At 36.5% G+C, this 26,212-nt stretch overlaps 1 protein-coding gene across 9 annotated transcripts in view; it reads right to left on the minus strand.

Annotated features, from left to right (window-relative positions):
• LOC149785854 (uncharacterized) overlaps positions 1-26,212 on the minus strand; it is a 305,885-nt gene that overhangs the window by 201,306 nt on the left and 78,367 nt on the right. For all 9 annotated transcript variants that reach the window (XR_016425467.1, XM_089979816.1, XM_089979814.1 and 6 more), the window contains 2 exons: positions 8,207-8,323; positions 6,562-6,750 (listed from right to left, as the gene is read on the minus strand). Coding sequence is in view for 8 of the 9 variants with exons in the window: in XM_089979816.1 (XP_089835942.1) it covers positions 6,562-6,750; positions 8,207-8,323 (306 nt within the window). In the remaining variant the exon portion in view is untranslated. The remainder of the gene's footprint in view (positions 1-6,561; positions 6,751-8,206; positions 8,324-26,212) is intronic.

The following is a 26,212-nucleotide window of genomic DNA, read 5'->3' on the forward strand; positions in this document are numbered from 1 at the left end:
GTAGAAAGCTATTTTATGTATTGATGTGTCTTTGCCCACATCACTGTAAGAAAATTCTCCATTTCCCTTCATATGATTTTGAACTGCTTGGGTTCTCAACACAGTGGAGTTGTCCAATAGAATGAGTATGCCCTTTCAAAAAGCTTCTTCTGCCACTAATGAAATGCTTTCTGTGTGGCCTTTATCTCCAAATATATATCTCTGATATATGATAGGAAATGAGCATCCCAGCCAACTGTGTTTGCAGCCAAACAAATCATTATCTTTGTAGTCTGGATCTGCAAGGAAACACTGTCAAAGCCAAGCATGAGGTTGTCCCATTGGCCAAGAAGAGACCTTATGATTGGAAACTGGTACAGTTTGCTCAAAAAGGCAATGTTTTGTTCCCCATTGGGATAACAGTATCATCTGTGATAGTCTTATGAATAGGTGACCCAGGATGATGAGGTACACTGCTGAACTGACTAGAAAGTAAACAAATTCTTGGGCTGAAATGATTTTCAATGCACATTACTGAGGAAGACATATTCAAATCAGATGTGTTTTGAACCCCATACACAGGTGAGTGAATCTAAAAGCCCAGTGATCTTGTGTTGTGAACTGTCCTTTTCTGGCTTTATATTTTGCTGCAGGATATAGGCCATGAATGTCTGTAGCTGAAGGGACCCTAACCAGTGGAGGAGGGGTCTTGAATGTGACAAGGAGGCCCTCTGAAATGACTTGCCGTGTCCCTAGATGATCATGGCAAATTCTTTCCTATCTGACAGCAAAGAAGTGGAGTGTTCCCCACAAGCAGTATATTTAATATGACCAGTATGACAATGTTGTAATTTCTTTCTGGAAGAGGCCATTGTAGAGAGAAACAGATGGTGAAAATGATTTGTCAATATTTATTGTCAAGAACTTGACCTTGCATTTGAAAATGGGTCTGAAGAACTGCTTTTCTATCTGATGTGTTCTAGGGGTGTTCTTTCTGTTCCTTTGGTCTCTCTCCTGAAAAAAACTCCTCAGTCTTTGATGCAGTGTCTGAGGTAGATTTGTTTCTTTGGTGACCTGCTTATGTACTTCCTCCACATGGCCATGCTAGATTTTGACAGAAAATGGTTGTATTCTAAATGTGTCTTTTTGAAAAGCTGAAAGTGAAGAGCATTTCATCTCTTTCTGCAAGTTGTAAATTAACTGCTGCTGTCAAGCCACTGGCCAGCATATACTGTGTTTCTGCCAAGTCACTGGCCAGCATATACTGCACTGCTGTCAAGTCACTGGCCAGCATATACTGTGTTGCAGTCAAGTCACTCTAGAAGAGTGTGGCAACATCAACACCTTAAGTACACACTTTGATGATGTTGATCAAGACTAGAAAAAGTGCTAGCTAACAAAACTATTAAGTTCATCCCAAGTGAGATATTGTAACTCAAAGGCAATTACTAAGAAAGTCCAGCCTATCCTTAGCATATCCTATGGCCATAGGTATGTGATCAAGCTGATTCCATATCAAGTGGTTACCATGGCACTGAACTGTGTCTGGAGTACACTTGGTGCCTTATGGTGCTGTACTGGTCAAGCTGATACATTACAGTGCTGGAGTTCTCACGTCTGGATGGCATATTAGACAAAGAGATTCCCTCCAATCATATTAAAGACAAAACTGAATTTGGCATTAAGCTCATGACCTGGTTCAGATGGCAGAGTCTGGTCATGGTAGAACAATGCATAATTATCTTCCATCTTCCACAACAATGTCAAGTTCTTTATGCTGGCATATAGGATATGTGATCAACAAAACCAGTATCCACTGTACTGTGCGAGTTGTTCTAGTGTATTCTCAACCTAGCACATATCAGGGAAAGACGAATTGCCTTCATATGCTTAAAAGAGACTTGTCTAATTGAGGCATGAAGCTGGAAGCAGGGATGTACCACCAACTGAAAGAGATTTTATGAAGTGTTTACTGGCTGGCTAACTCTCTGCTATGTGATACTCATCCATTTTGACAAGGAGGTGTCCATGCTAATTATGTACTAATGTTCTTCTGCTTTCCCTTTCTGATTAGACTTTCTGTCAAGAACTGAAGCCCACCTACTCTCCATCCATACAGTGCATATTCAACATGTATTTCCCCCAAATGGTAAACATGGATCATGGTCATCATCAATGCCCTGCTGGCATTTGCACATTTTACATTTAGCCCTGCCTGCAATCCAGACTCTGTAAATAGAAATAGAGCAGACAATATTACAGAGGTGTAGCCAGTCAAGTGTTGCTTGATATACTCACTCAGCAGTCATTAAGCAACTACAACAAAATTCCTCAAAAAATACCTGTAAAGCAAGTGCCCAAGTGACAACCTATACAGCTGAATTCATTGAAACATCATTTTATATCTATGAAACAGACATTGTTGACTATACACCATCTATAGAAAAATTACTGGTGTGTATACAAACATAAGCAGAATCATATACAGGAGATGTGTGCAATGTTGATTAAACTTAACAAGATGAAAGTTTTTACGACTAAAATATACCAGCAGGTTTGGCCTGGGTGAGCTGGATTGACAAAGTAGTGGTCATACTAATAAGGTATTTTAAGAAACTTTAATCAAACATTATCACAGGCAATCATGTCCTGGATTTAACAAATTTGGCAGCAAATATCAATTCTTTTCAGCATTATATGCTTTTGAAACAGTTGTATATTCGGACCACAGCAGTTTTCTTCAACTTCCCTGTCTGATAAACAGCCATATCCACCATCCAGTACATGGTTATGTTCATAGACATCGTAGAAAATCATACTACAGTCTGACTCAACAAGACTGATTTAAAGTATATAGTGCAGACTACATGATTTTACTTTAATCTGTAAGAAAGTCTGTAGTGTGGATCTTCCTTCCACTCTGTGTTGCTTTGGGTGGGTTTAATGGCACTTTTAACACATTACTGGCTATATCATGTCAAGCAACTGGGAGCCAAGTGCCTTTCCCAAAAAACACAGTGACACAAAACCAGGTCTGGCATGTGCATTTATCAAACCAGCAATTAATGGATTATGAGTCTGCTGAATCAACTGAGCTACTGTGGTTCCATGTTCTTTTCCAGATTTTAGACATAGCAAACCCACTACCTCACAGCACCTGCCACTAAATTATGGCTCAGTATACATGTCTCTTTCTACATTGTTTAATGTGATAACAATATAACAGGACACCAGCTGACACTATACTAAAGCTCAGTATACATGTCTCTTTCTACATTGTATAATGTGATAACAATATAACAGGACACCAGCTGACACTATACTACAGCTCAGTATACATGTCTCTTTCTACATTGTACAATGTGATAACAATATAACAGGACACCAGCTGACACTATACTAAAGCTCAGTATACATGTCTCTTTCTACATTGTATAATGTGATAACAATATAACAGGACACCAGCTGACACTATACTACAGCTCAGTATACATGTCTCTTTCTACATTGTACAATGTGATAACAATATAACAGGACACCAGCTGACACTATACTACAGCTCAGTATACATGTCTCTTTCTACATTGTACAATGTGATAGCAATATAACAGGACACCAGCTGACACTATACTAAAGCTCAGTATACATGTCTCTTTCTACATTGTATAATGTGATAACAATATAACAGGACACCAGCTGACACTATACTACAGCTCAGTATACATGTCTCTTTCTACATTGTACAATGTGATATCAACAGAACAGGACACCACTGACACTATACTACAGCTCAGTATACATGCCTCTTGCTACATTGTACAATGTGATATCAACAGAACATGACACCAACTGATTGCATCCCAATATGACTGGCTGAGAAAACCTCCACTTTTATTCATGTATATTTAAAGCTTTCAAATTTAATATTTAGTGCTTATTGTTTCTTTCAAGGTATAAAATGATAACTAGAAATTTTCTTGCTTACTTTTTCACCAAGCTGTCAGCCTATGGTTAGTGTGCATGGTTTGTATAGGCCCAAAGACCATTTTCACCAAGCTATCAGTCTATGGTTAGTGTGCATGGTTTGTATAGGCCCAAAGACATTTTCACCAAGCTATCAGTCCATGGTTAGTGTGCATGGTTTGTATAGGCCCAAAGACCATTTTCACCAAGCTATCAGTCTATGGTTCATATAGGCCCAAAGACCATTTTCACCAAGCTATCAGTCTATGGTTAGCGTGCATGGTTCATATAGTCCCAAAGACCATTTTCACCAAGCTATCAGTCTATGGTTAGTGTGCATGGTTCGTATAGGCCCAAAGACCATTTTCACCAAGCTATCAGCCTATGGTTAGTGTGCATGGTTTGTATAGGCCCAAAGACTTTTTCACCAAGCTGTCAGCCTATGGTTAGTGTGCATGGTTCGTATAGCCCAAAGAACTTTTTCACCAAGCTGTCAGCCTATGGTTAGTGTGCATGGTCTGTATAGGCCCAAAGACCTTTTTCAAGTATTTTCACCAAGCTACAAGTTTCAGGTTAGTGTGCATGGTATGTACAGCCCCAATGAACTGTTTTTTTCAGGGACATTTCATCATGCTGTGAGTCTCAAATTAGTATGCATGGTTTGTATAATCCCAAAGGTAGTTTTACAAAGAGTTTTCAAAGACTACCAAAAATTTTCAAGGATTATTATTTTTCTTATACCAAAATTAACCTTTATCCAATTATTACTTTATCACTGCACAAACAATACATGTACAAAGTGGACAAAATAAACACACAATTAGTTACTAATGCAAAGGATTGCTACTCTATCAGGTGTGCACAGACAGTACAAGTACAAAGTGGACAAAATAAACACACAATTAGTTACTAATGCAAAGGATTGCTACTCTATCAGGTGTGCACAAACAATACAAGTACAAAGTGGACAAAATAAACACACAATTAGTTACTAATGCAAAGGATTGCTACTCTATCAGGTGTGCACAAACAATACAAGTACAAAGTGGACAAAATAAACACACAATTAGTTACTAATGCAAAGGATTGCTACTCTATCAGGTGTGCACAAACAATACATGTACAAAGTGGACAAAGTAAACACACAATTAGTTACTAATGCAAAGGATTGCTACTCTATCAGGTGTGCACAAACAATACATGTACAAAGTGGACAAAATAAACACACAATTAGTTACTAATGCAAAGGATTGCTACTCTATCAGGTGTGCACAAACAATACAAGTACAAAGTGGAAGAAATAAACACACAATAGTTACTAATGCAAATGATTGCTACTCCATCTGTTTATTCTTTATTTTTAGACAATATCTAAATAAGAACATTTCTGAATTAAAAATGCAATCCATTTTATTCTGGTTTAAAATTTTGTATTTCATCAAATTCAAGCAGTTTTACGGTAAAATTTAAGTTTTTCAACAAATTCAAAAACTTTTCAAGGATAAAATGAACTTTTCAAATTTCATTGTGTTTTAAGGTAACCTGTTGAATTTAAGGTGCTATAAATAGATTCCACTCAACATTTGGCTTCAAAATCAACAACTGTATTTGGTATGTCTGCTGTCTGGGTTTTTTTCTGTTCTTTCTTGTTGCAGGCTATTGGGTTTTTTTTTTATATCTTGCTATAGGCTACTGGGGTTTGTTTTGTTCTTTCTTGTTGTAGGCTACTGGGGTTTGCTTTGTGCTTTCTTGTTGTATGCTATTTGGGTTTCCTATGTTGATGCAGGTTATTTGGGTTTGTTTAGTTCTTTCTTGCTGTAGGCTATCTGGGTTTGTTTTGTTCGTTCTTGCTGTAAGCTACTGGTTTTGTTATTTCTTGATGTAGGCAATATGTGAGTGTTTTGTTCTTTCTTGCTGTAGGCAATATGAGTTTGTTTTGTTCTTCCTTGCTGTAAGCTATTTGGGTTTGTTCTTTCTTGCTTTAGCTCTGGGTATGTTTTATTCTTTCATGCTGATATAAGTTTTTACTGATATGTTCTTCAGATAAATTGAATCCTCAAAAATTGGACAGATATTTGGGTTTGTTCTTTCTTGCTTTAGCTCTGGGTATGTTTTATTCTTTCATGCTGATTCAAGTTTTTACTGATACGGTCTTCAAATAAACTGAATCCTCAAAAACTGGTCAGATAACCTGATTCCATGATTTCAAATTAAAAGACTGGGCAACCATTTGCATTGTTTGGAAGTGGGTTGGGGTCCAATATTCTGTTATCTCTAACTGGTTATTTATGATTCATTTAATACACATGCACATTATGTTACAGAATTTCCAGAACACCTCTTTGACAGGAAGGGATATTCCCATCAAGTAGTGCTGTGAATCGACCATAGAAATGATGGCTGTTTACATTGGGCATCTGGATGTGTTTGTATGGAGATGTGTCATGGGCATACAACAAACACACATCAAAATGTATTTGAGGTGCTGAAATGTGCTTGCACTGAAATGAGGTATGCATTTTAAGGTGCTGAAATGTTCTTACACTGTAATAAGGCTGGGGGTTTCAGATGCACTTTTATGTGGGAAACAATTTCAATAAAAACGAATACAAATCATACTCCATTTTCTTTTGGTAGAGACTCATAGAGATCTATCTTCATGACATATGACACCATTGGGGCAAGGTAGGCAATTGTTTTTCCTGTGTTGAATGGGGATACAGCAATCACATTACGTCCTCGACAAACTGGGGGCCAGGTGTAAGCTTGTACTAATGTTGGAGATGGAAAATTGAATCGCTCTAGCCTCTGCAATAGATAAAACAGCCAGAGGTGAAATGAAAAGAAGCAAAATATGATACAGTAAGTTGTATGAAAACAAACATTCTGTAGAACCTGGTGTCTCACCTGCATCCGTATGTTTGTCAATATAACCCCTGTATCTGACATTCAGAAACATGTAATCAAAACTTTAACATTGTTGACTGTAATGCTAAAGTAGACATGACAGAAACAATATGTTAGTGGAAGTCCTGATTCAATTTACCGTGTAAACAATATGTTAGTGGAAGTCCTGATTCAATTTACCACATAAACAATATGTTAGTGGAAGTCCTGATTCAATTTACAGTGTAAACAATACGTTAGTGAAAGTCTTGATTCTATTTACAGTGTAAACAATACGTTAGTGGAAGTCTTGATTCAATTTACAGTGTAAACAATATGTTAGTGGAAGTCCTGATTCAATTTACAGTGTAAACAATATGTTAGTGGAAGTCTTGATTCAATTTACAGTGTAAACAATGTTAGTGGAAGTCCTGATTCAATTTACAGTGTAAACAATATGTTAGTGGAAGTCTTCATTCAATTTACAGTGTAAACAATGTTAGTGGAAGTCCTGATTCAATTTACAGTGTAAACAATGTTAGTGGAAGTCCTGATTCAATTTACAGTGTAAACAATATGTTAGTGGAAGAGGAAATCTTGATTCAATTTACAGTGTAAACAATGTTAGTGGAAGTCCTGATTCAATTTACAGTGTAAAGAGTATGTAAGTAGAAGACTTGATTCAATTTACAACGCATGTGATGCATAACTGAAGTCCTGATTGCATTTATGGTATAAAAAGTATGTAAGTGGACTTAAAGAGTGTGTTAGTGGAAGTCCAGATTCAATATAGAGTGTCAACAGTGAAAATCTGAGGATATAGAGTACATGGCCATCTTTGTTTAAAAATGTAATAAATATAAACCCTGTTAAATAGTTTTAAGAAAATAGTGTTTTATTCATATTACAGGTAAAACCCATTATAATGTGATTTATTATAACAAGATTCGGTTTATAACCTAATGGCAGCATGGCTCTCATTTTTTTATTTAAGGTGACCTATCTTTATAACATCCTAAATATATGCTCTCAGAAAAGCCAATTATTCATATCCCTACCAGAATTTTATTCCCAGCACTGTGTTTAATGTTGCCTTAACTTCACCATGCAATGCTTCCACCATATTGGCATGTATGCCATTCAAAACTGAAGTATATTTGATGTCTGATGAAACCTGGTGAACAAAACAAACAATATACATCAAGAGGTGAGTTAAAACTGATGACATTGAAATTTCAACTCACATTTTCTATGGGGAAGTTTTTCTAAAAATATTTTAACGCGATCCTGCTTATATCGTGATGTTATTTTTTAGAGCCTGGGCAGCGTGTTATATCAGGTTTTACCTGTATTTACAGATACAGGGTGCATGTGTTACCGTCATAACAAACTCTGTAAATGGAGCATCAGTAAAGTCCCTGTATGGAGGTTGTGGCACAATTCCATGGACAAGTACATTATCTTCCACTCCAAACATTCCTGCTGCCAATTTCACCTGCAACATTCAAACATTTTCACAAGTAAATTACAAACATTATCTATTAGAGTCACTGGTCTCAGAACAGTTAGGCACTTATGTACTTACCTTCAGTTTTCTGAAGTATACTCTACTGAGATTAATAACCTTTATTTCATTTCCAACACTGGAAAGTAAAATTCCACATGATCCGAGATAAACTGACCCAACACCATCAACATCTGCTCCATCACAATTATATGAAACTGAGTTATCACAGCTATTTGACAACAAGAGCCTAATAACAATAGATACATTTACACATGAGTCTTGTCAAATTCAATGCAGAATCATATCAACATTCCATCCAAAATGCTCCACAACAGTGATCAAAACTATATGGATAATAATGTTTACATGCTGATACACCTAACTCCAAAGCTCCCAGGTGGGGATGGTTTGTCTCGGTGCATTTTAATGTGTATGTGACAAGCCAAAATTAGCAAGGTGTGCATAAGTGTATGCGAATGTGTATGTGACAGGCCAAAATTAGCAAAGTCCTAGGTGTGGAAGGTGTGCATAGGTGTATGCAAATGAGTATGTGATAAGCCAAAATTAGCAAGGTCCTAGGTGGGGAAGGTGTGCATAGGTGTATGCGAATGTGTATGTGACAGGCCAAAATCAGTAAGGTAGGGAAGCTGTGCATAGGTGTATGCAAATGAGTATGTGACAAGCCAAAATTAGCAAGGTCCTAGGTGGGGAAGGTGTGCATAGGTGTATGCAAATGAGTATGTGACAGGCCAAAATCAGTAAGGTGGGGAAGGTGTACATAGGTGTATGCAAATGTGTATGAGACAAGCCAAAATTAGCAAGGTCCTAGGTGGGGAAGGTGTGCATAGGTGTATGCAAATGAGTATGTGACAGGCCAAAATCAGTAAGGTGGGGAAGGTGTACATAGGTGTATGCAAATGTGTATGAGACAAGCCAAAATTAGCAAGGTCCTAGGTGGGGAAGGTGTGCATAGGTGTATGCGAATGAGTATGTGACAAGCCAAAATTAGCAAGGTGGATAAGGTGTGCATAGGTGTATGCGAATGAATATGTGACAAGCCAAAATTAGCAAGGTGGGGAAGGTGTGCATAGGTGTATGTGAATGTATGTGACAGGCCAAAATTATCAAGGTCCTAGGTGGGGAAGGTGTGCATAGGTGTAGGTGAATGTGTACGTGATAAGCCAAAATTAGCAAGGTCCTAGGTGGGGAAGGTGTGCATAGGTGTATACGAATGTGTATGTGACAGGCCAAAATTAGCAAGGTCCTAGGTGGTGAAGGTGTGCATAGGTGTATGGGAATGTGTATGTGATAGGCCAAAATTAGCAAGGTCCTAGGTGGGGAAGGTGTGCATAGGTGTATACGAATGTGTATGTGACAGGCCAAAATTAGCAAGGTCCTAGGTGGGGAAGGTGTGCATAGTGTATGCAAATGAGTATGTGACAGGCCAAAATTAGCAAGGTCCTAGGTGGAGAAGGTGTGCATAGGTGAATACGAATGTGTATGTGACAGGTCAAAATTAGCAAGGTGGGAAAGGTGTGCATAGATGTATACGAATGTGTATGTGACAGACCAAAATTAGCAAGGTCCTAGGTGGGGAAGGTGTGCATAGGTGTATATGTATGTGACAGGTCAAAATTAGCAAGGTGGGAAAGGTGTGCATAGGTGTATACGAATGTGTATGTGACAGGCCAAAATTAGCAAGGTCCTAGGTGGGGAAGGTGGGGAAGGTGTGTATAGGTGTATGTGAATGTGTATGTGATAGGCCAAAATTAGCAAGGTGGGGAAGGTGTGCATAGGTGTATGTGAATGTGTAGGTGATAGGCCAAAATTAGCAAGGTGGGTAAGGTGTACATAGGTGTATGTGAATGTGTATGTGATAGGCCAAAATTAGCAAGGTCCTAGGTGGGGAAGGTGTGCATAGGTGTATACGAATGTGTATGTGACAGGCCAAAATTAGCAAGGTCCTAGGTGGGGAAGGTATGCATAGGTGTATGGGAATGTGTATGTGATAGGCCAAAATTAGCAAGGTCCTAGGTGGGGAAGGTGTGCATAGGTGTATATGAGTGTGTATGTGATAGGCCAAAATTAGCAAGGTCCTAGGTGGGGAAGGTGTGCATAGGTGTATACGAATGTGTATGTGACAGGCCATAATTAGCAAGGTCCTAGGTGGGGAAGGTGTGCATAGGTGTATACAAATGTGTATGTGACAGGCCAAAATTAGCAAAGTCCTTTCTGTATTGGCCTTAATAACAAGAAGCTTCTTTTTCAAAATGCTGGTAATAATTAAAAACGTTTAACTTGTCAAGACTGATTCTTTAATAAACCAGTAAGTTGTTTAAAACATAAAGTAATTTTGGTCCTGATTTTATGCATGCAATAAGCTTTAGAGCAGCTAAGCTACATATTAGAACTCTGTCTACTCTGTAATCAATATGAATACCTGCTCCCAATTAACACATTAACTCGCTCAAACTACATGTAGTATATCTCTAAGGTTAGGTTTACAAGATAATTAGCCCTTCTCAGTGTTTTTTAATGACTGCAGGTTTGATGACATAGCAAAACTTTAAAGCTTTGTCATGCCAAGGCAAATGGACTAAAATGCCTTCCTCAAAAGGCACATAACAGTAGATGATATAAGCTGATCCATGGCGTGAATTGAACGAACACCCTTCTGGTCATGTGCCCAACACCTTACCAGTGAGATACCACAGCTACTTAAAAGGCAACTGTGTCATGGACTGGTTAGATAACTATACAGTGTCCGGTCAAATGCCCACACAAGATGTTAAAAGGCAGCCATGTCATGGTCTGGTTACATACTGTTATGTATATTTAAGTTGTATTGTTTGTTGGCTTTTCTCAAAGAATTACATGTATTTAGTAACTGACCTTTGAAAAAATCAAGTTAATGGTCTACCTGACCAGTGAGATATACATAGCTAATATTTCACTATGATTATAGATTCAATATTCAGATCATTATCAATAGAGGTAAACATGTTTACCTAAGTCTGAATCCAGGACATTAGTTTTTCACTTGGAAATTCCTAATCTTGCTGACAACTTATGTTTTTTTAAAAATAAACTGACCTACATCCAGGTTCACAGTATTCACTGGAACCACAAAGTGGTCAACAATTTTAGACTAAATCATTATTGTGAAATTATTGTGAATTCATTCATGGACCATTTTTTATTATTGTGTTACATCATGACTGTTAACACATTGCCATATTCTAGACCAATGGCACATTAGCACATTCAAGACTACAGGTACATCAGCATGTTCAGTATTGGAATTTATTCAAAACTCCACTGGAATTCATTCAGAATACTACATACTTTTGGACAAGGGACAGAATTTTGATGGACTAGTTGCAATTTAATTCAGAGTAGTGTTAAGTTCTTTTGAAATTTTCATAAATTATTTGTTGAATATTACAAAACTTGTTGCTTTTCACTCATTTCTGTTACTTAGTTTAAAACCATAGAGTCGCTACAGTATCTGTACAGTGTAGAGTCGAATGTCCACAAAAAATGTTGTAAAAAGAATAATTTAATGGTAGTAAAAAATTATTATTAAATAATCTGGTAATGTAGCTGCTACTTTCTGAATACAGTAATTAAGCAATTGGTTATAATAAAAACTGAAGGATTACCTCTCCGTCTCTTTCTTTCTCTCTCAAACACACACAGATATATCTTAACAAAGGTATATGCAGTGTATGTTTATTTTAACAATGTATTTTCACCTTGTGTAGGTTACTGCAACTCTAGTAATACATCTCTTAGAGTCAAGAAACACCAATCCACTTTTTTCCACACTGACCACACTGACCTTTGGCATATGCAGTTTGTCAAAACAGTGCTTTGAACAAGTGTCATGTTGGAGATAAGAGTTACTGTCTGTAGCAAGCTAAATCAACTGACCAATAAGAGAGTTCCTTACACATGCTAAATCAACTGACAAATAACAGAGTTCCTGACACATGCTGGTATTGAATTTATATTACATATATTGTAGTAATTTCTGCATCATGTGGACTTCCATGATTTCCACATGCCTTGAATCAAGAGAAAAACTTGTGTGAATGGCTTTCACTATTTATGAAGGCCATGAAAATCACATCTAACTATGTTAAAGGGAAAGAGAATTTCAGATGCATTCACTCAGAAAGTGCAGCAGTACATATTGTTCTGGCTAACTGCATATGCAACCAAAGTGGACTGATGTTTCTTGGCAAAAATGCAGTAACCTCTGACCTTTCAGCCAAGTTTTTTCTATTGCTAATAAGTGATAAATCTGATAACAATATCTGAAATGGAAACAAAAGATGTAGCATCTTCATACAGTTCTTAGCAATTTATTCTGGAAAACAACACAATTCAGCCTGCAACCTTGACCTGACACCTGGATCCATTATCCTCAAGGATGCACCATGGTGACTGACAGGAAGGCTAATGTCTATCTACAGACACACAAGTTGTTTCCCAAAAGATTACAAAACTGACTACTGTTACTTTTGAGCTTGGACCTTCTGACCTCCACACCAGGATCAATATTAATATCCCATGGAAATCACCTTCCTTTGTTTAATATCAATTCATGCATAGCAATCACTGAGAGTAAAGACAGATAAATGAAATGTAACACAAATAAACTTTTACTCCTTGTGACCTTGACCTTTGAGCACCTTGGCTGTCAATTTCTAAGTATATTTATTTTCCTCTGATGCGTTTGTCAGTAAAGGTCTGGTGACTATCACCAGATGGATGGATAGATATTGTGACACCTATGTCTCTCTGTGACATTGTGACAGCTATGTCCCTTTTACACTGTGACAGTCATGTCTCACTAACATTTTTTCACATGCAATTCAATAAATATAATTACCATCAATATAAAAAACTTTTTCAAAAGTGAGCACTAAACAAATATTTAAGATAAAGTTAATTAAATTAATAAGACTATTGTGGGTTACATATATTGTAATAATTTCTGCTTTGAAAGGAAACAAAATGCACATACCAACTGTGAGCAGAGAAGACCCAGATCTGTATGAGCTGTTCAGGGTCTACAGAGTTTATTCTATAAATACATTATACCAATATATAAGGAACTTCTAGTTTCAATTTTATTTCTTACTCTGATTTTCAACTTCAATTTTCAGTTTCTCAAGAACATGCATCAATACTTTTATTGAACTCTGCTTAGTAATGCAATATGTAATACATAAAGCTGGGATACAGTGACATTTAAAAACCTTTCATGGAATTTAGTTCTCAGGTTTTGTACATTATTTTCTTGCTTTCCCTAGGTTTTGTGGTAAAAGGTTAGTTTTGATATGAGACTTACCTCATTTAACAGTACATGACATGCACTCAACTGTGAGCAGAGAAAACCCAGATCTGTGTTGGTTGTTCAAGGGCTACACAGTACATCATATATGTACATTTACCACCAATATATGCCTGCATTTGAAGTGTCTACTTTCACTTTCTATTTTTACTTTCAATTTCAAGAACTTGTTTCAGTACTTTTGTGAAACTGCTCTTCAGGCAGGGTGCTTATTTCTGTTCACTGTAAATTCCCAAATCAACTGCCTTACATTTATCACGATAAAAGTACAGTTCTATTGAGATAGGACAGATATGGTGCTTACAGAATTAAAGTCTATTTAATATTTATTCCCCATGATAATTTGCTTTTGCTATAATGTGCTCTTTTCAGTATATATGATATTGAATGTACATTTTTCTAAATATAGCACACTCACACTTGGCACAAGTATACAAAAGATATGACACAAAGATAACACTGTAATAAACTAACTTTATTAACACAGTCTACATAATACCAAAAAATGTACATTTGGCTGGGAGGAGTAAAACTATTTTTTAATTATGTAATTCTAACCTGTCACTATTTTGTGGCATACCCTTTCTGCAATGGACAAATGCTTATGCATGCCAGATGTACCATCCTTCTGTTTTATAGAAAGTTCTTATAATATTACATTGATCGAGTCCATTTCATCAGCTCATACATCATAGTCTCCTTATTCTCTTCTAGGATTTTGACTAATGAATGACATCAGCATGGGTGGGAGGAGGGCATATAACAAAAAGTGACAGGTAATTATTACATAATTAGATTTTTACCTGCCCCCCCCCCAACTATGTTCTAATATCAGTATTTTGTTTTACCTGTCATTATTGTGTAGCAAGTTAGAAGGGGGGCTGATGACCTCACTTAGAACACAGTTACTCTCCTTAAGGAAAAGTGTCAATTGCTGCTAGATAGCAGCAGTCTGGTCAATTTTTCTGCTGCAACTATGGTACCCAGAGAAAAAATACCTTGGTTCTCATTTGTACTGAAGGTAAAAGGAGGAAGTCATAGATGATTGCCAAAAGGCAGCCTTCATAATGTCCTCCAATGACAAATGATTATGACAGGCCCAAGAGGTAGTGACAGACATTATTTCAAGGGTTGTTATTCTCATGAATGAAAGGTCTCTCTCAGTGAGGGACCCAAAACAAATCTTTTGATAGTACATGAAATCCAGGAAAAGCCATTTTCTACCCTTCCTTCTCACTTTAAAGAGGCCAAATAGAACCTACCATATTTACTGTATACACCGCTCCCTTGATAACTCGCACCCGGATAACTCGTGATCCCACTTATAACGCGATGTCCGTCTTGGCTCCCAATTTTTTCCAGAGAAAATGTATTTAAAATATCTTTAAAATATGCTGAACATGAAAAAATTACGATAAGAATTGATAAATTAAACCTTGATACATTGCTCGTTTTATCATCGAAAATGGTGATTAATACCCGTAAAAATATAATCCATATTTTGAAATTTGCAAGTTCTAAAGAAGAATTAATTTCAGAGATCTCGAAAACGCTTAATTACGCGTATTTGGATGCCAATTTTTGATCTGGGATGCAGAAAATCACTGAGGCGGGAGTCCTCTGTACGCATGGAATAGGTGCGCGGGAAAATTCAAAGATTGGCCGGTCCTGTTTCAGCCACCTGCTTTGTGGGAAAATGTGTTGATCAGTTAACTGTGCTGATATTTACAATGACAGAATTCAGTGACTGAAAGACTTTGATGTACTGTTGCCATTTTTTAAGAGTACATTAAAAAAAAAAGGACATGATGCAACAGCTAGGCGGCAAGTTCAAAGGCTTTGACTGGCAGCAGAGTGAGAAAATGTACTGATATTTATTGATTGAATTCAGAGGCAGAAAGACCCAGTTTTAAAATCCTAGCGAGACCTCTGTTTAAAGATATCATATATTATGTAAGTTTTTATGATAAATAGTTGTCAGTATACTGTAAATAAGCAGTCTGGTGAAATAGCGATCAATGAAAACTTGGTAAATGCTAATAGGTGGCAACAGAGAATGAAATAAACACCAACTAAACGTCTTCCTGTGTGAAAGTCACGCTCTAATCCTTTAATTCCGTTTCAGTGTAAACATTATAATCACAACATATTCTGTTCATTGAAAACATGAAAAGAATCAATCGACTGTCACATTGAAACCCGTGAGTGCTTCTATGAGAACCTAATTACATGTACATGCCAGCTTTGTTTTGTTCAACGACTTGGGGAAGTGTTTGTTGCATTTTAAAAAAAAATCGATTACAAGAGACCTCGGGTGCTGGATTAAGGGTCTTGGAGCTGCCTTTGACGTAAAGCAAAACAGTAACAGAGACAACGACGATGATAGTGACTTCGAATGTTTCAGTGAAACTGATGTCATTAATGCCGAGGCTGTTTGGGAGAAATTCGTACAGACTCATGGTCCTGAGATGGGCGTTTCTCTTGATGATATGGAGGAGTGGATTTGTGCTGACAATGATTGCCTCACAGCCGAATACATGTCAGATGAAACTATAATTATTTCTATAGCGAACAAATTTGCAGCAGAAGACGATTCTAACTGGAATAACACAAGTGTTGAAAGTGATGCAGATGCAGATGTTGCACCCCCCACCCCTCTGCACAGGAAGCAATCAAATATTTTGATATTGCCATAAGGTGGCTGGAGACCCAAAATATTGACTACGTAACGCTCATGCAGTTGAGAAATCTGAGGGATTTTGCTCGGTGGCAGAGAAACCAAGGAGTAACTCACACACACAAAAATAACTGATTTTTTCAAAAAGTGAATTGATATTTGTCAAGCATGGCACAAACGGCAAGTATTAACTTGTTCTAATTTACGTTGTTTTAAATTTGTAGACAATTAAATATGTTAATACTGATTAACCCTTGTTTTTTTTTGTTTTCCATTTTACTCCTATCGCATTCAAATCTATCTATCTATCTATCTGTCGTCCAATCAACACTGTTTCTTGAAAAGAGTCGATCTTTTGTATATAAAAAAACGTCTAATTTGGATCAAACAATATAACTAGAATGTATCCAATTCAACATAAAAATTAGTGACGTAGTACACAATGTGTGAAGTGGTACACATGTTAAGCGAACGGAAACCACGTGGAATAATGTTTTCGATGATCGCCTCAGTATACTGTAATTTATCCTGAAATTAATGTTGTCCTATGAGGAAATAATAATGTACACCGTTATGAAGAGATATTTATTAACAGTTAATCTCAGAACAATTATAAAGTGAGTATTCAACAGTATAATCTGCCTACCCCCTCCCCTTATTTCTCCGTTATGTCGTCAATCACTTTATTGGTTTTGGACTTATTTTATAGGTCCCTCGATAACTCGCGCCTCACTTATAGTGCGGTCGATGTTTCTGGACCTCGATGTGCGCGAGTTATTGAGGGAGTGGTGTATGTTGGGATACCATAAATTAATTTTATAAGTAATTCTTTTATGCACCATATGTTATGGGACAAATCGTTTTTTTTCGAGTTGTGGGACACCTTTAACTCATTCAAAAATTGCAAGTTGAAAAATACACTCCAACTGAAATTTTATTTTAAAAACTTTAAAACTGTCTGCCTGAGATTAAACTTTTTAATCCACTGCAGCATTATCTCATTAACACAACCCTTTTCCTGCATACATATAATCCATTCATTCAGTGCCTGGGTAATTTTTTTTTTAACTTTGTAATACAGTGAAAAATTATCATTAGAGGCAACACATCACCTGAAGTGGAAATTGCAAGAACTAAAGTCTGATTTTTTTCAAATCTGCACCAGTCGTGCTAATTCACACACTTCTGACCCCCATGTTATTGTCAGTCTGTCCAGGAATGAGATCAAAGTACACTAGAATTTCATCCATGTTAATCATCCTATTGTTGACAAAATCATCTGCTTCTCTTCTGGCCTTCATGAATTCATCAAATGATTTATTTTCTTCAAATCTTCTGGGTGACACTCGGTCATCGATGTCTGTGCACGAAGCACTATACTGTGTCACTTTAAAAACTGTTCCATTGTTCAATTTATTTTAAAAATTCCCATGAATACCAGTGAAAAGTTAGCTTCCATATCTCAGCCAACTTAGTATATTCAAAATGTATTTAAAAAATTAAAAAATCAGCACACTTAAAAGAGTCTGAAGTCAGCTTCCATGGCCAGCTTGTTTTGTAATAAGAATAACCTTTGTCTCTGATGTCCTTTCCATAAGTTCAGAGAATGAGTTTACTGCTCGCTGCCAGTTGTGTTTATTCACCACCCGGGCTTTATGTGCTTGGCAGCTGTAGTTATAATTAATACAAACAGGCATTGATGGCATCAGGTAAATAGTATACAAAGCAATAACTTGCTTTAATGATACTTTTGTAATCAGTGCTAGCAAAAAGATTGTCACTTGCACTCAAGTGTTGTTGTTGTTGTAGGGTTTAACGCCATTTTTCAGCACACAATAGGCTATACATGGCAGCCAGTATTAATGGTGGAGGAAGAACCCGTGAAAATCCCGGAAAGAACCACCAACCCACGAGACGCTACAGGGAAGCTTTCTCACATACCCACACTGGCTGAATCGGAGACTTGAACCCACACAGACAGAGGTGAGATGGCAGTGATCCGTAATGATGAGCACTTTAGACCACTCGGCCACTCGGGGCCCCTGCACTCAAGTGAATGTGTTTTCAAATAATATTTTTATTTGTGAGATACTGTCATATAGTTGACCTGGATATAATTCAATCTTGGTTATTTTACACTTAACATTGTGTCATGCACGAATGGCAGTTGTCTTCTAGATATCAGCTGATTATTTCCCTCTCGTCTGCAGAATCATCTGCTTCTCTTCTGGTCTTTACGTATTCATCAAATGATTTTATTTTCTCCAAATCTTCTGGGCCAGGCTGGGTCATCAAAGTCCTTGCATGAAGCACTATTGTGTCACATTATAATTTGTTCCGTTGTTTCAATTGATTTTCAAAATTCCTGTGAATACCAGTTAAAAGGCACCAAAGTTACTTCCATATCTTGTCTGTCTCTGTATATTCAACACAAAAAAGATCGTCACACTTAAAAGAACCCAATGTTGGCTTCTGAGGTCAGCTTGCTTTGCAATAAAATAACCTTTGCATTGATATTATTTAAGAAAAGATAAACCGGCTTTAAAGTATCCCAAGTCAGCTTCCATGGTCGGCTCACTTTCTAATAAAAATAACCTTTGTCTTTGATGTTCTTTCACTAAGTTCAGAGAATGGGTTTACTGCTCACTGCCAGTTGTGTTTATTCTCCACCCAGGCTTCTATGTGCTTGGCATCCATAGTTATAATTAATACAAACGGGCATTGATGTCTGTGGGTAAATAATATACACAGCAATAACATGCTTTAATGATACTTTCTGTAATCCATGCTAGCGAAAAGATTGTCACTTGCACTCAAGTGAATGTATTTTCAAATACTGATATTTTTTTTGCAGGATACTGTCATACAGTTGATCTGGATATAATTCAATCTTGGTTATTTGGACCCGACACCGTGTCATGCATAAACGGCAGTTGTCTTCAAGATATTATTTGATTATTTCCCTCTCGTTTGCGATTTTGTTGGAACATGTTTTCAGTCGAATAACATATTCAAACCTTTGAGGACAACCAAACATGAACTGTTTCTCAGTGTTCATGTCAATGAACAACAAGTTGTTTTATCAGACATAAGCGATTCATGCTACATATACAGAGTTCATGGATATATTTTATTCTTTAATGCTCATGATAATAAAAAGGAACAAATGATAACAATACAAGGTACACTCTTTCTTTTTATTATCAACTCAGCATTCTGTTTATCTACTTTATTGCAAAATGCACTTGCAGAGGGTACAAGTTCAATACAAATTTATTTTGTTTATAAGTCTTGGGCCATATGACCTAGGTGAAAAAAGTTTCACCGTAAGTTCTGGGACAGGAAAATAAATAATTTTGTTATCATGTCCCAATATATACAGTAAATATGGTAGGTGGCCTGAATGGGCAAAGGATTCTATCCTAATCATCCCCAGATCTGACCATCTTTGTAGTATCATTTCTTTATCAGTGAGCAATGTGGTATTATCAGATTTCGGTATCAAATATGTTCCTGGCAACTGAGGCTTGTATACTGTCTTCAAAACATTACAGCAGTTCATGTGTTATTTATATCTTAATTTTAGTCTGTAACTGAGGGTTAGAGTTTTTGCCTGCCGGACTTTTGTCATGATTGTAAGTAGTAAACAATATGTTTACCTTAATTTCAATTTAAGATAAGGCCTAACCTTTTTTTAAATGAGTTAGTGGGGGGGTTTCTGTCAGAAATTTATTACATCATTGGTGAGGTGAAATTTGTAAAGGGGACTTGATAGACAAATAATTTATTTCTGTTTCATATTGGACTTTGGGAATCAATGATCAGGGTTAGCAAGTATATTTAGATATACTTCTATTAGAATTAGTTATCTGACTCATTCACTGGAATTTCTAAGTGCTCAGTGACTGGATTAACACATTATTTTGGAATTAGTGTGAATTCATTCACTGACATTCTGGATTGCACTTCTGGTATATCAGGACACAAACAACTACTGGAATCCATTCAGAACATTATACACTTCTGAACCTGTCACAGGACATTTAAGATTATTTGGAATTTCATTTTTTATTATTGGAATAAATTATTTGTTGAATTTTACACAAATTGTTGATTTCACTTCTTTGCTGTGGCATAGTTTAAGTCATAATATGTGTTGGACTGAATATTGTCTAACTTGCTGCTCTGCCATGAGTCTTGCACTGGACAGTCCTCTTGGTTTTATTGAACCATACCTTCTTAGATGATGAAGTGCTGTCTTCTAGACAGACATTTGGTAAATGAAGTCTCTGTATGGCAGCATTGTTCTGATCAAACTAATCTGGATGTTTATGTCTGGTAGGACAAAGGGACACAGCTGAACACACAGAATCTGTGAAGGATGTACAGTTTTCCTCTGCCTTCTTGGAGTTTGCATCTATTTGCTCTAACTGACTGCATAATTCTTTGACAAATACCTGTTTACATTATCCTGTTTCAATTTAGAGATACCAGCTTTTGCACTTTTTGCCTTTCGGTTGTCTGCTAGGCTGAATCCTGATAATGAACTTGGAGACTAGGAACCTATGGTAAATCCAGCATTCTGCACTTCTCAAGGACTTCCTGACTCAGACATCCTACCCGTCTCTTCTCCTGGTGATGACATTATCAATGAGATGCCAGTGCTTGGAGTGGGTGTGCATCCAAGACATCTTGTTGCAGTTTGGCAGGTGGAAGACTTGGTGATCAGGAGGTCCTGTTCAGTGCATTGCCTCAGTAGGAAGATTCTGTTGTTGCATCTGCCAAGCCATTTCTGCCAATGATACCGGCCAATATGTGGTGATCTGTGCCAATTCTAGCACTGAAATCACCAAGGATAATGAGCTTGTCTGCCTCACTACTTCAGCAATAAGAAATTCCAGGTATTCATAAAAATTTGTCCTTGATCTCATCTGGGTTGGTTATGGTGGATTCATAGGTGCTGATGACAGTCACATATTCCATCTCCATTAATCTATCATTTCTACTCTCTGGGAGATTTCTGTTCTTGTTGACTAGTGGTGATGTGACGGCAAACCCAACACACATCACTCTTCTTTACCTCTGCCACTTCCAGAAAAAGGCAAGTTTCATTCTGGGCTGCCATTTTGGATGTTGAATCCGGCTAATTTTCTACGTATTAAAGCTCTCTCTGATATATCTGATGATATACTGTCCATTTGTGTGCAAACATTCCAGGCATGGATGGTGAGTTGTGTCACCTTTGTCTTCTTGTTAGATTTTCAAGAGCTTAAGTTATAGTATTAAATGCAACGTGCCCAAAACAAATGATAATAATAATAATAATAATAATAATATTAATATTAATAATAATGCTTTGTTTCAGGATACAAATAATAATAATAATACAGTGTAATAATAATAATAATAATAACAATGTCTTATTTACAACTAGTGTAGCTAAACCTTTAGCCAATCTCAGATGAGGTCCTCAGGGCATACAAAATTTTATATATGTACCTAATATTTATGAAAGAAAAAATTAAAGTATTAAATATGGGTTGATGTCACACAAATATTTCACTGAAATGCATATATGTATATCTTTGTAACTTGTTTGTAGCTTATTCATGCATATGCATAAGAACAAAGGAAAAACTGCTGGACTATTTAGTGACAGATATCATGTGTTTAGGTAGAAGAAATATCCTGATTTGATCACAGTAAGATTGTCAAACTGCTTTTAGATCAAATGCACAATAGGTCCTATATGCGTAAATGACTTTTTCAATGCATGGGTTTTGGTAGTACTAAGGATAGGTGTGAAGTAATCAATGCATGGGTTTTGGTAGTACTAAGGATAGGTGTGAAGTAATCAATGCATGGGTTTTGGTAGTACTAAGGATAGGTGTGAAGTAATCAATGCATGGGTTTTGGTAGTACTAAGGATAGGTGTGAAGTAATCAAAAAGAACACATGGAGGCAGCATTTAGACAAGCAAATCATTCATGTACAAAGGTATTAAATTATTAAGGACTTTACAGACCAAAATACATCTGTAATATGAGATTGTTTTGTCAAAAGGCAGCCAGTTTAACACATTAACCCCTAGCGACAAGTTAACGTGGCAGGAGGTAGTAGCCTACTGCCGAGCTCTGTAGCATCATGGTCATGCATGATACACTAAAGTGGGTGGTATTATAGAAAGGTAGACAGATGTAGCTCTACAATGATACCAAATAATCTGGAAAATCTAGTTGCACTACAAAATACAGATGGAAAAACCTCATTTTTTGGACCTGATTGTTTTCTACCCAAAATTCACCCGTGGTCGGAATCCAATTTTGTGTCTGGATTTTAGACTTTTTGGTCTCAGATCTAAGGCAAACCGGTATGAACTGCAAACAGACAGATGAACCTTTGCAAAAAGTAGGATAAGATGGGCATTTGGAATAAAGAGTGGTCTTGATACAAAAATAATGGCTCCATTTAGCAAAAAAAAGAACTCCAACTTTTACCCTTCTGCCCATGCGCCAGTCAAATAGCCAATGAAAAATGATGTTTCTAACACAGCTTGGCAGTATGTTATTGAAAGATCATCTGGGATTTGGTGTTTTCAGATCTGTTCAGAAACAGCTTTCAAAATGTGTTTCTACTCGAATTTCAGGCAAAAATGACAAAACCTACAGGGGTTAATGTGTTAAAGACTGAAATATATCAGCAGATGTTATTACTGGATCAAGTTTAATTCTAGCTTCATGCTTGCATGCTTTTTGAAGTTTAATCATATGATAAAGATTTATTTGTGTGAATGAGCCCTATAACGTACAGTGGTAGTCCATAACGTACAGTGGTAGTCCATAACGTACAATGGTAGTCCATAATATACAATGGTAGTCCATAATATACAATAGTGGTCCATAATAGGCAATAGTGGTCCATGATAGGCAACATGAATAGAACAGTTATCTTCATAAAACTTAGTGAAACAATGAAATTTGGAAACACTGGAGAAACATAAAAGCATCAAACCTAATTTAAAAAAGCATGAGTTACAGTTCGCACCTCCATAAGCACAAGCATTCCTGAATTAATGTTATTTGCTTTTTATCCATAAAAATATCAAGCATAATATATGATTATGAAAGTACCATATAATCTACTGTCTGCCACAGTTCTGCACAGTACTGAAAAGATAAACGTCAAAGCAATTGCTATGTGTGAGTCCAACATGAGTCATTTTCAATTTCAAAAAAGTTTTCATTGCATTTTTGGTGTTAACCTTGTGCATATGACTAACTGCTAAATACACAATTAGCAGATCAGACCCACTTTTTCAATGCCCATTTAAACTACATTTGTCTTAAGTGATCTAATCCATTTGGTGTTAATTCGCTTAAGTGACACTTTATTGCATCTAATCCACTTGGTGTTAATTGGCTTAAATGACACTTTCTTGCATCTAATCCACTTGGTGTTAATTGGCTTAAGTGACACTTTATTGCATCTAATCCACTTGGTGTTAATTGGCTTAAGAACAGATGTTTTCAGATCAAAGGGGATAGTTTCTGTCAGTAAAACTCCACTGTCCTCTGGCTCATTTGACTGAGCAATCACCTAGTATGAATACCACTCATGAAAGCTTGATCTGAAATCCTCCTTCTAGAATTTGATTCAAGTTCCTCTTTGTAGAATCTGTCAACACATAAATTCAAGGTCTGCAACTTATCCATGCATGCAACTGGCAAAAACATGATGCCATTTTCTTTTAAATGAGACACTCACTACATTGTGCTCTGAAACCATCAAAGAGCCCTATCAACTTCCATTCACAATATGGGCATCATCTCATGTACAAGGATCACATTGTACATGTATTATAATCCAGTTAACAAACAGAGACATTTTAGGATCAGGGCATCATCTCATGTACAAGGATCACATTGTACATGTATTATATCCAGTTGACAAACAGAGGACATTTTAGGATCAGGGCAGCATCTCATGTACAAGGATCACATTGTACATGTATTATAATCCAGTTGACAAACAGAGGACATTTTAGGATCAGGGCAGCATCTCATGTACAAGGATCACACTGTACATGTATTATAATCCAGTTGACAAACAGAGGACATTTTAGGATCAGGGCATCATCTCATGTACAAGGATCACATTGTACATGTATTATAATCCAGTTAACAAACAGAGAACATTTTAGGATCAGGGCATCATCTCATGTACAAGGATCACATTGTATATGTATTATAATCCAGTTAACAAACAGAGGACATTTTAGGATCAGGGCAGCATCTCATGTACAAGGATCACATTGTACATGTATTATAATCCAGATGACAAACAGAGGACATTTTAGGATCAGGGCATCATCTCATGTACAAGGTTCACATTGTACATGTATTATAATCCAGTTGACAAACAGAGGACATTTTAGGATCAGGGCATCATCTCATGTACAAGGTTCACATTGTACATGTATTATAATCCAGTTAACAAACAGAGACAGGCTCACAATATTAAGATATTTGACTTCCGTTTTCCTGTTCTTTAACCACTTAGCCAAAGACCTTTTGAAATCAGTTTTATAAAAAAGATGGAAGCTTTGTTGTTAAATAAGTTCTGAAAAAGTACCTCTGTTGTCATGGTTTTGTTTTAGTGCTTGGCAGGCTTTGTGTTTTGATAGCAGTCTTTGAGAACACTCAATGAACATTGATAGATCCATGAAATTATGTCTATGTATTTTTTTTACTTGAACCCAGAAATATGTATTTTTTACTTAGACCCATGAATATGTATTTCTACTCAACAGAAATATGTAATTTTTTTTACTCAAACCCATCAATATGTATTTTTACTCAACACAAATATGTAATTTTTTTAAACTAAAACCCAGAAATACGTATTTCTTACCCAAACCCATGAATATGTATTTTTTTAATCAAACCCATGAATATCTATTTTTTATTCAAACCCATGAATATGTATTTTTACTCAACACAAATATATATTTTTTACTCAAACCCAGAAATATGTATTTCTTACTCAAACCCATGAATATGTATTTTTACTCAACATAAATACGTATTTTTTCACTCAAACCCAGACATATATATTTCTTACTCAAACCCATGAATATGTATTTTTACCCAACACAAATATGTATTTTTTCATTCAAACCCAGAAATCCATTTTTTTAAAAATAAAACCCGTGAATATGTATTTTTTATTCGAACCCATACGTACATATTTTTTACTCAAACCCATGAATATATATTTTTCTTTACTCTAACCAGGAAGCTTGAAACCCATGAAAATAAAGTGCTACTGAGTACTTATAATTAAATTAAATTTCCAGAATTATAGAACAAAACAATTAAGGGAACTGCCTACAGGTGCCAATAATTATTAAATTCCCACAACTGATGAACAAAGGGAATTAATCTTAAATCTCAAGTAGTACAAAACTGCCAGGTTTGCCCCACTGGCCCACTTTGTGGCCTTTCCACTGATGGTCTCTACCCTTCCTGACCATTAGTCTCTATGGTAGCAGTGTCTCTTATTCACTTTTAAGTTTGACTTCACAGAGGCCAACAGACATGTGACTTAAGAGATTCAGCCATGGCAGGTAGAGTGTCATCCAGATGGAAATGCCAGCAAAGTGGGCCAGTGGGACAAACAGCCCCTGTTTTGTACTACTCTGCAGTCATTGTAGAAATGACAAAAAGTCCCACAGAGAGTAATGTACTCGGACAGGTAAGTCTATGGTAGCAATCAATATATGCATGCGGCATGGAAGATTTTTTTTTTATTTCACTTTTTCTATTTGTAAATCCATGCT

This window comes from Sinohyriopsis cumingii, chromosome 13, assembly GCF_028554795.1.
Source record: "Sinohyriopsis cumingii isolate HCF-2022 chromosome 13, ASM2855479v2, whole genome shotgun sequence".
NCBI lineage: Eukaryota > Metazoa > Mollusca > Bivalvia > Unionida > Unionidae > Sinohyriopsis > Sinohyriopsis cumingii.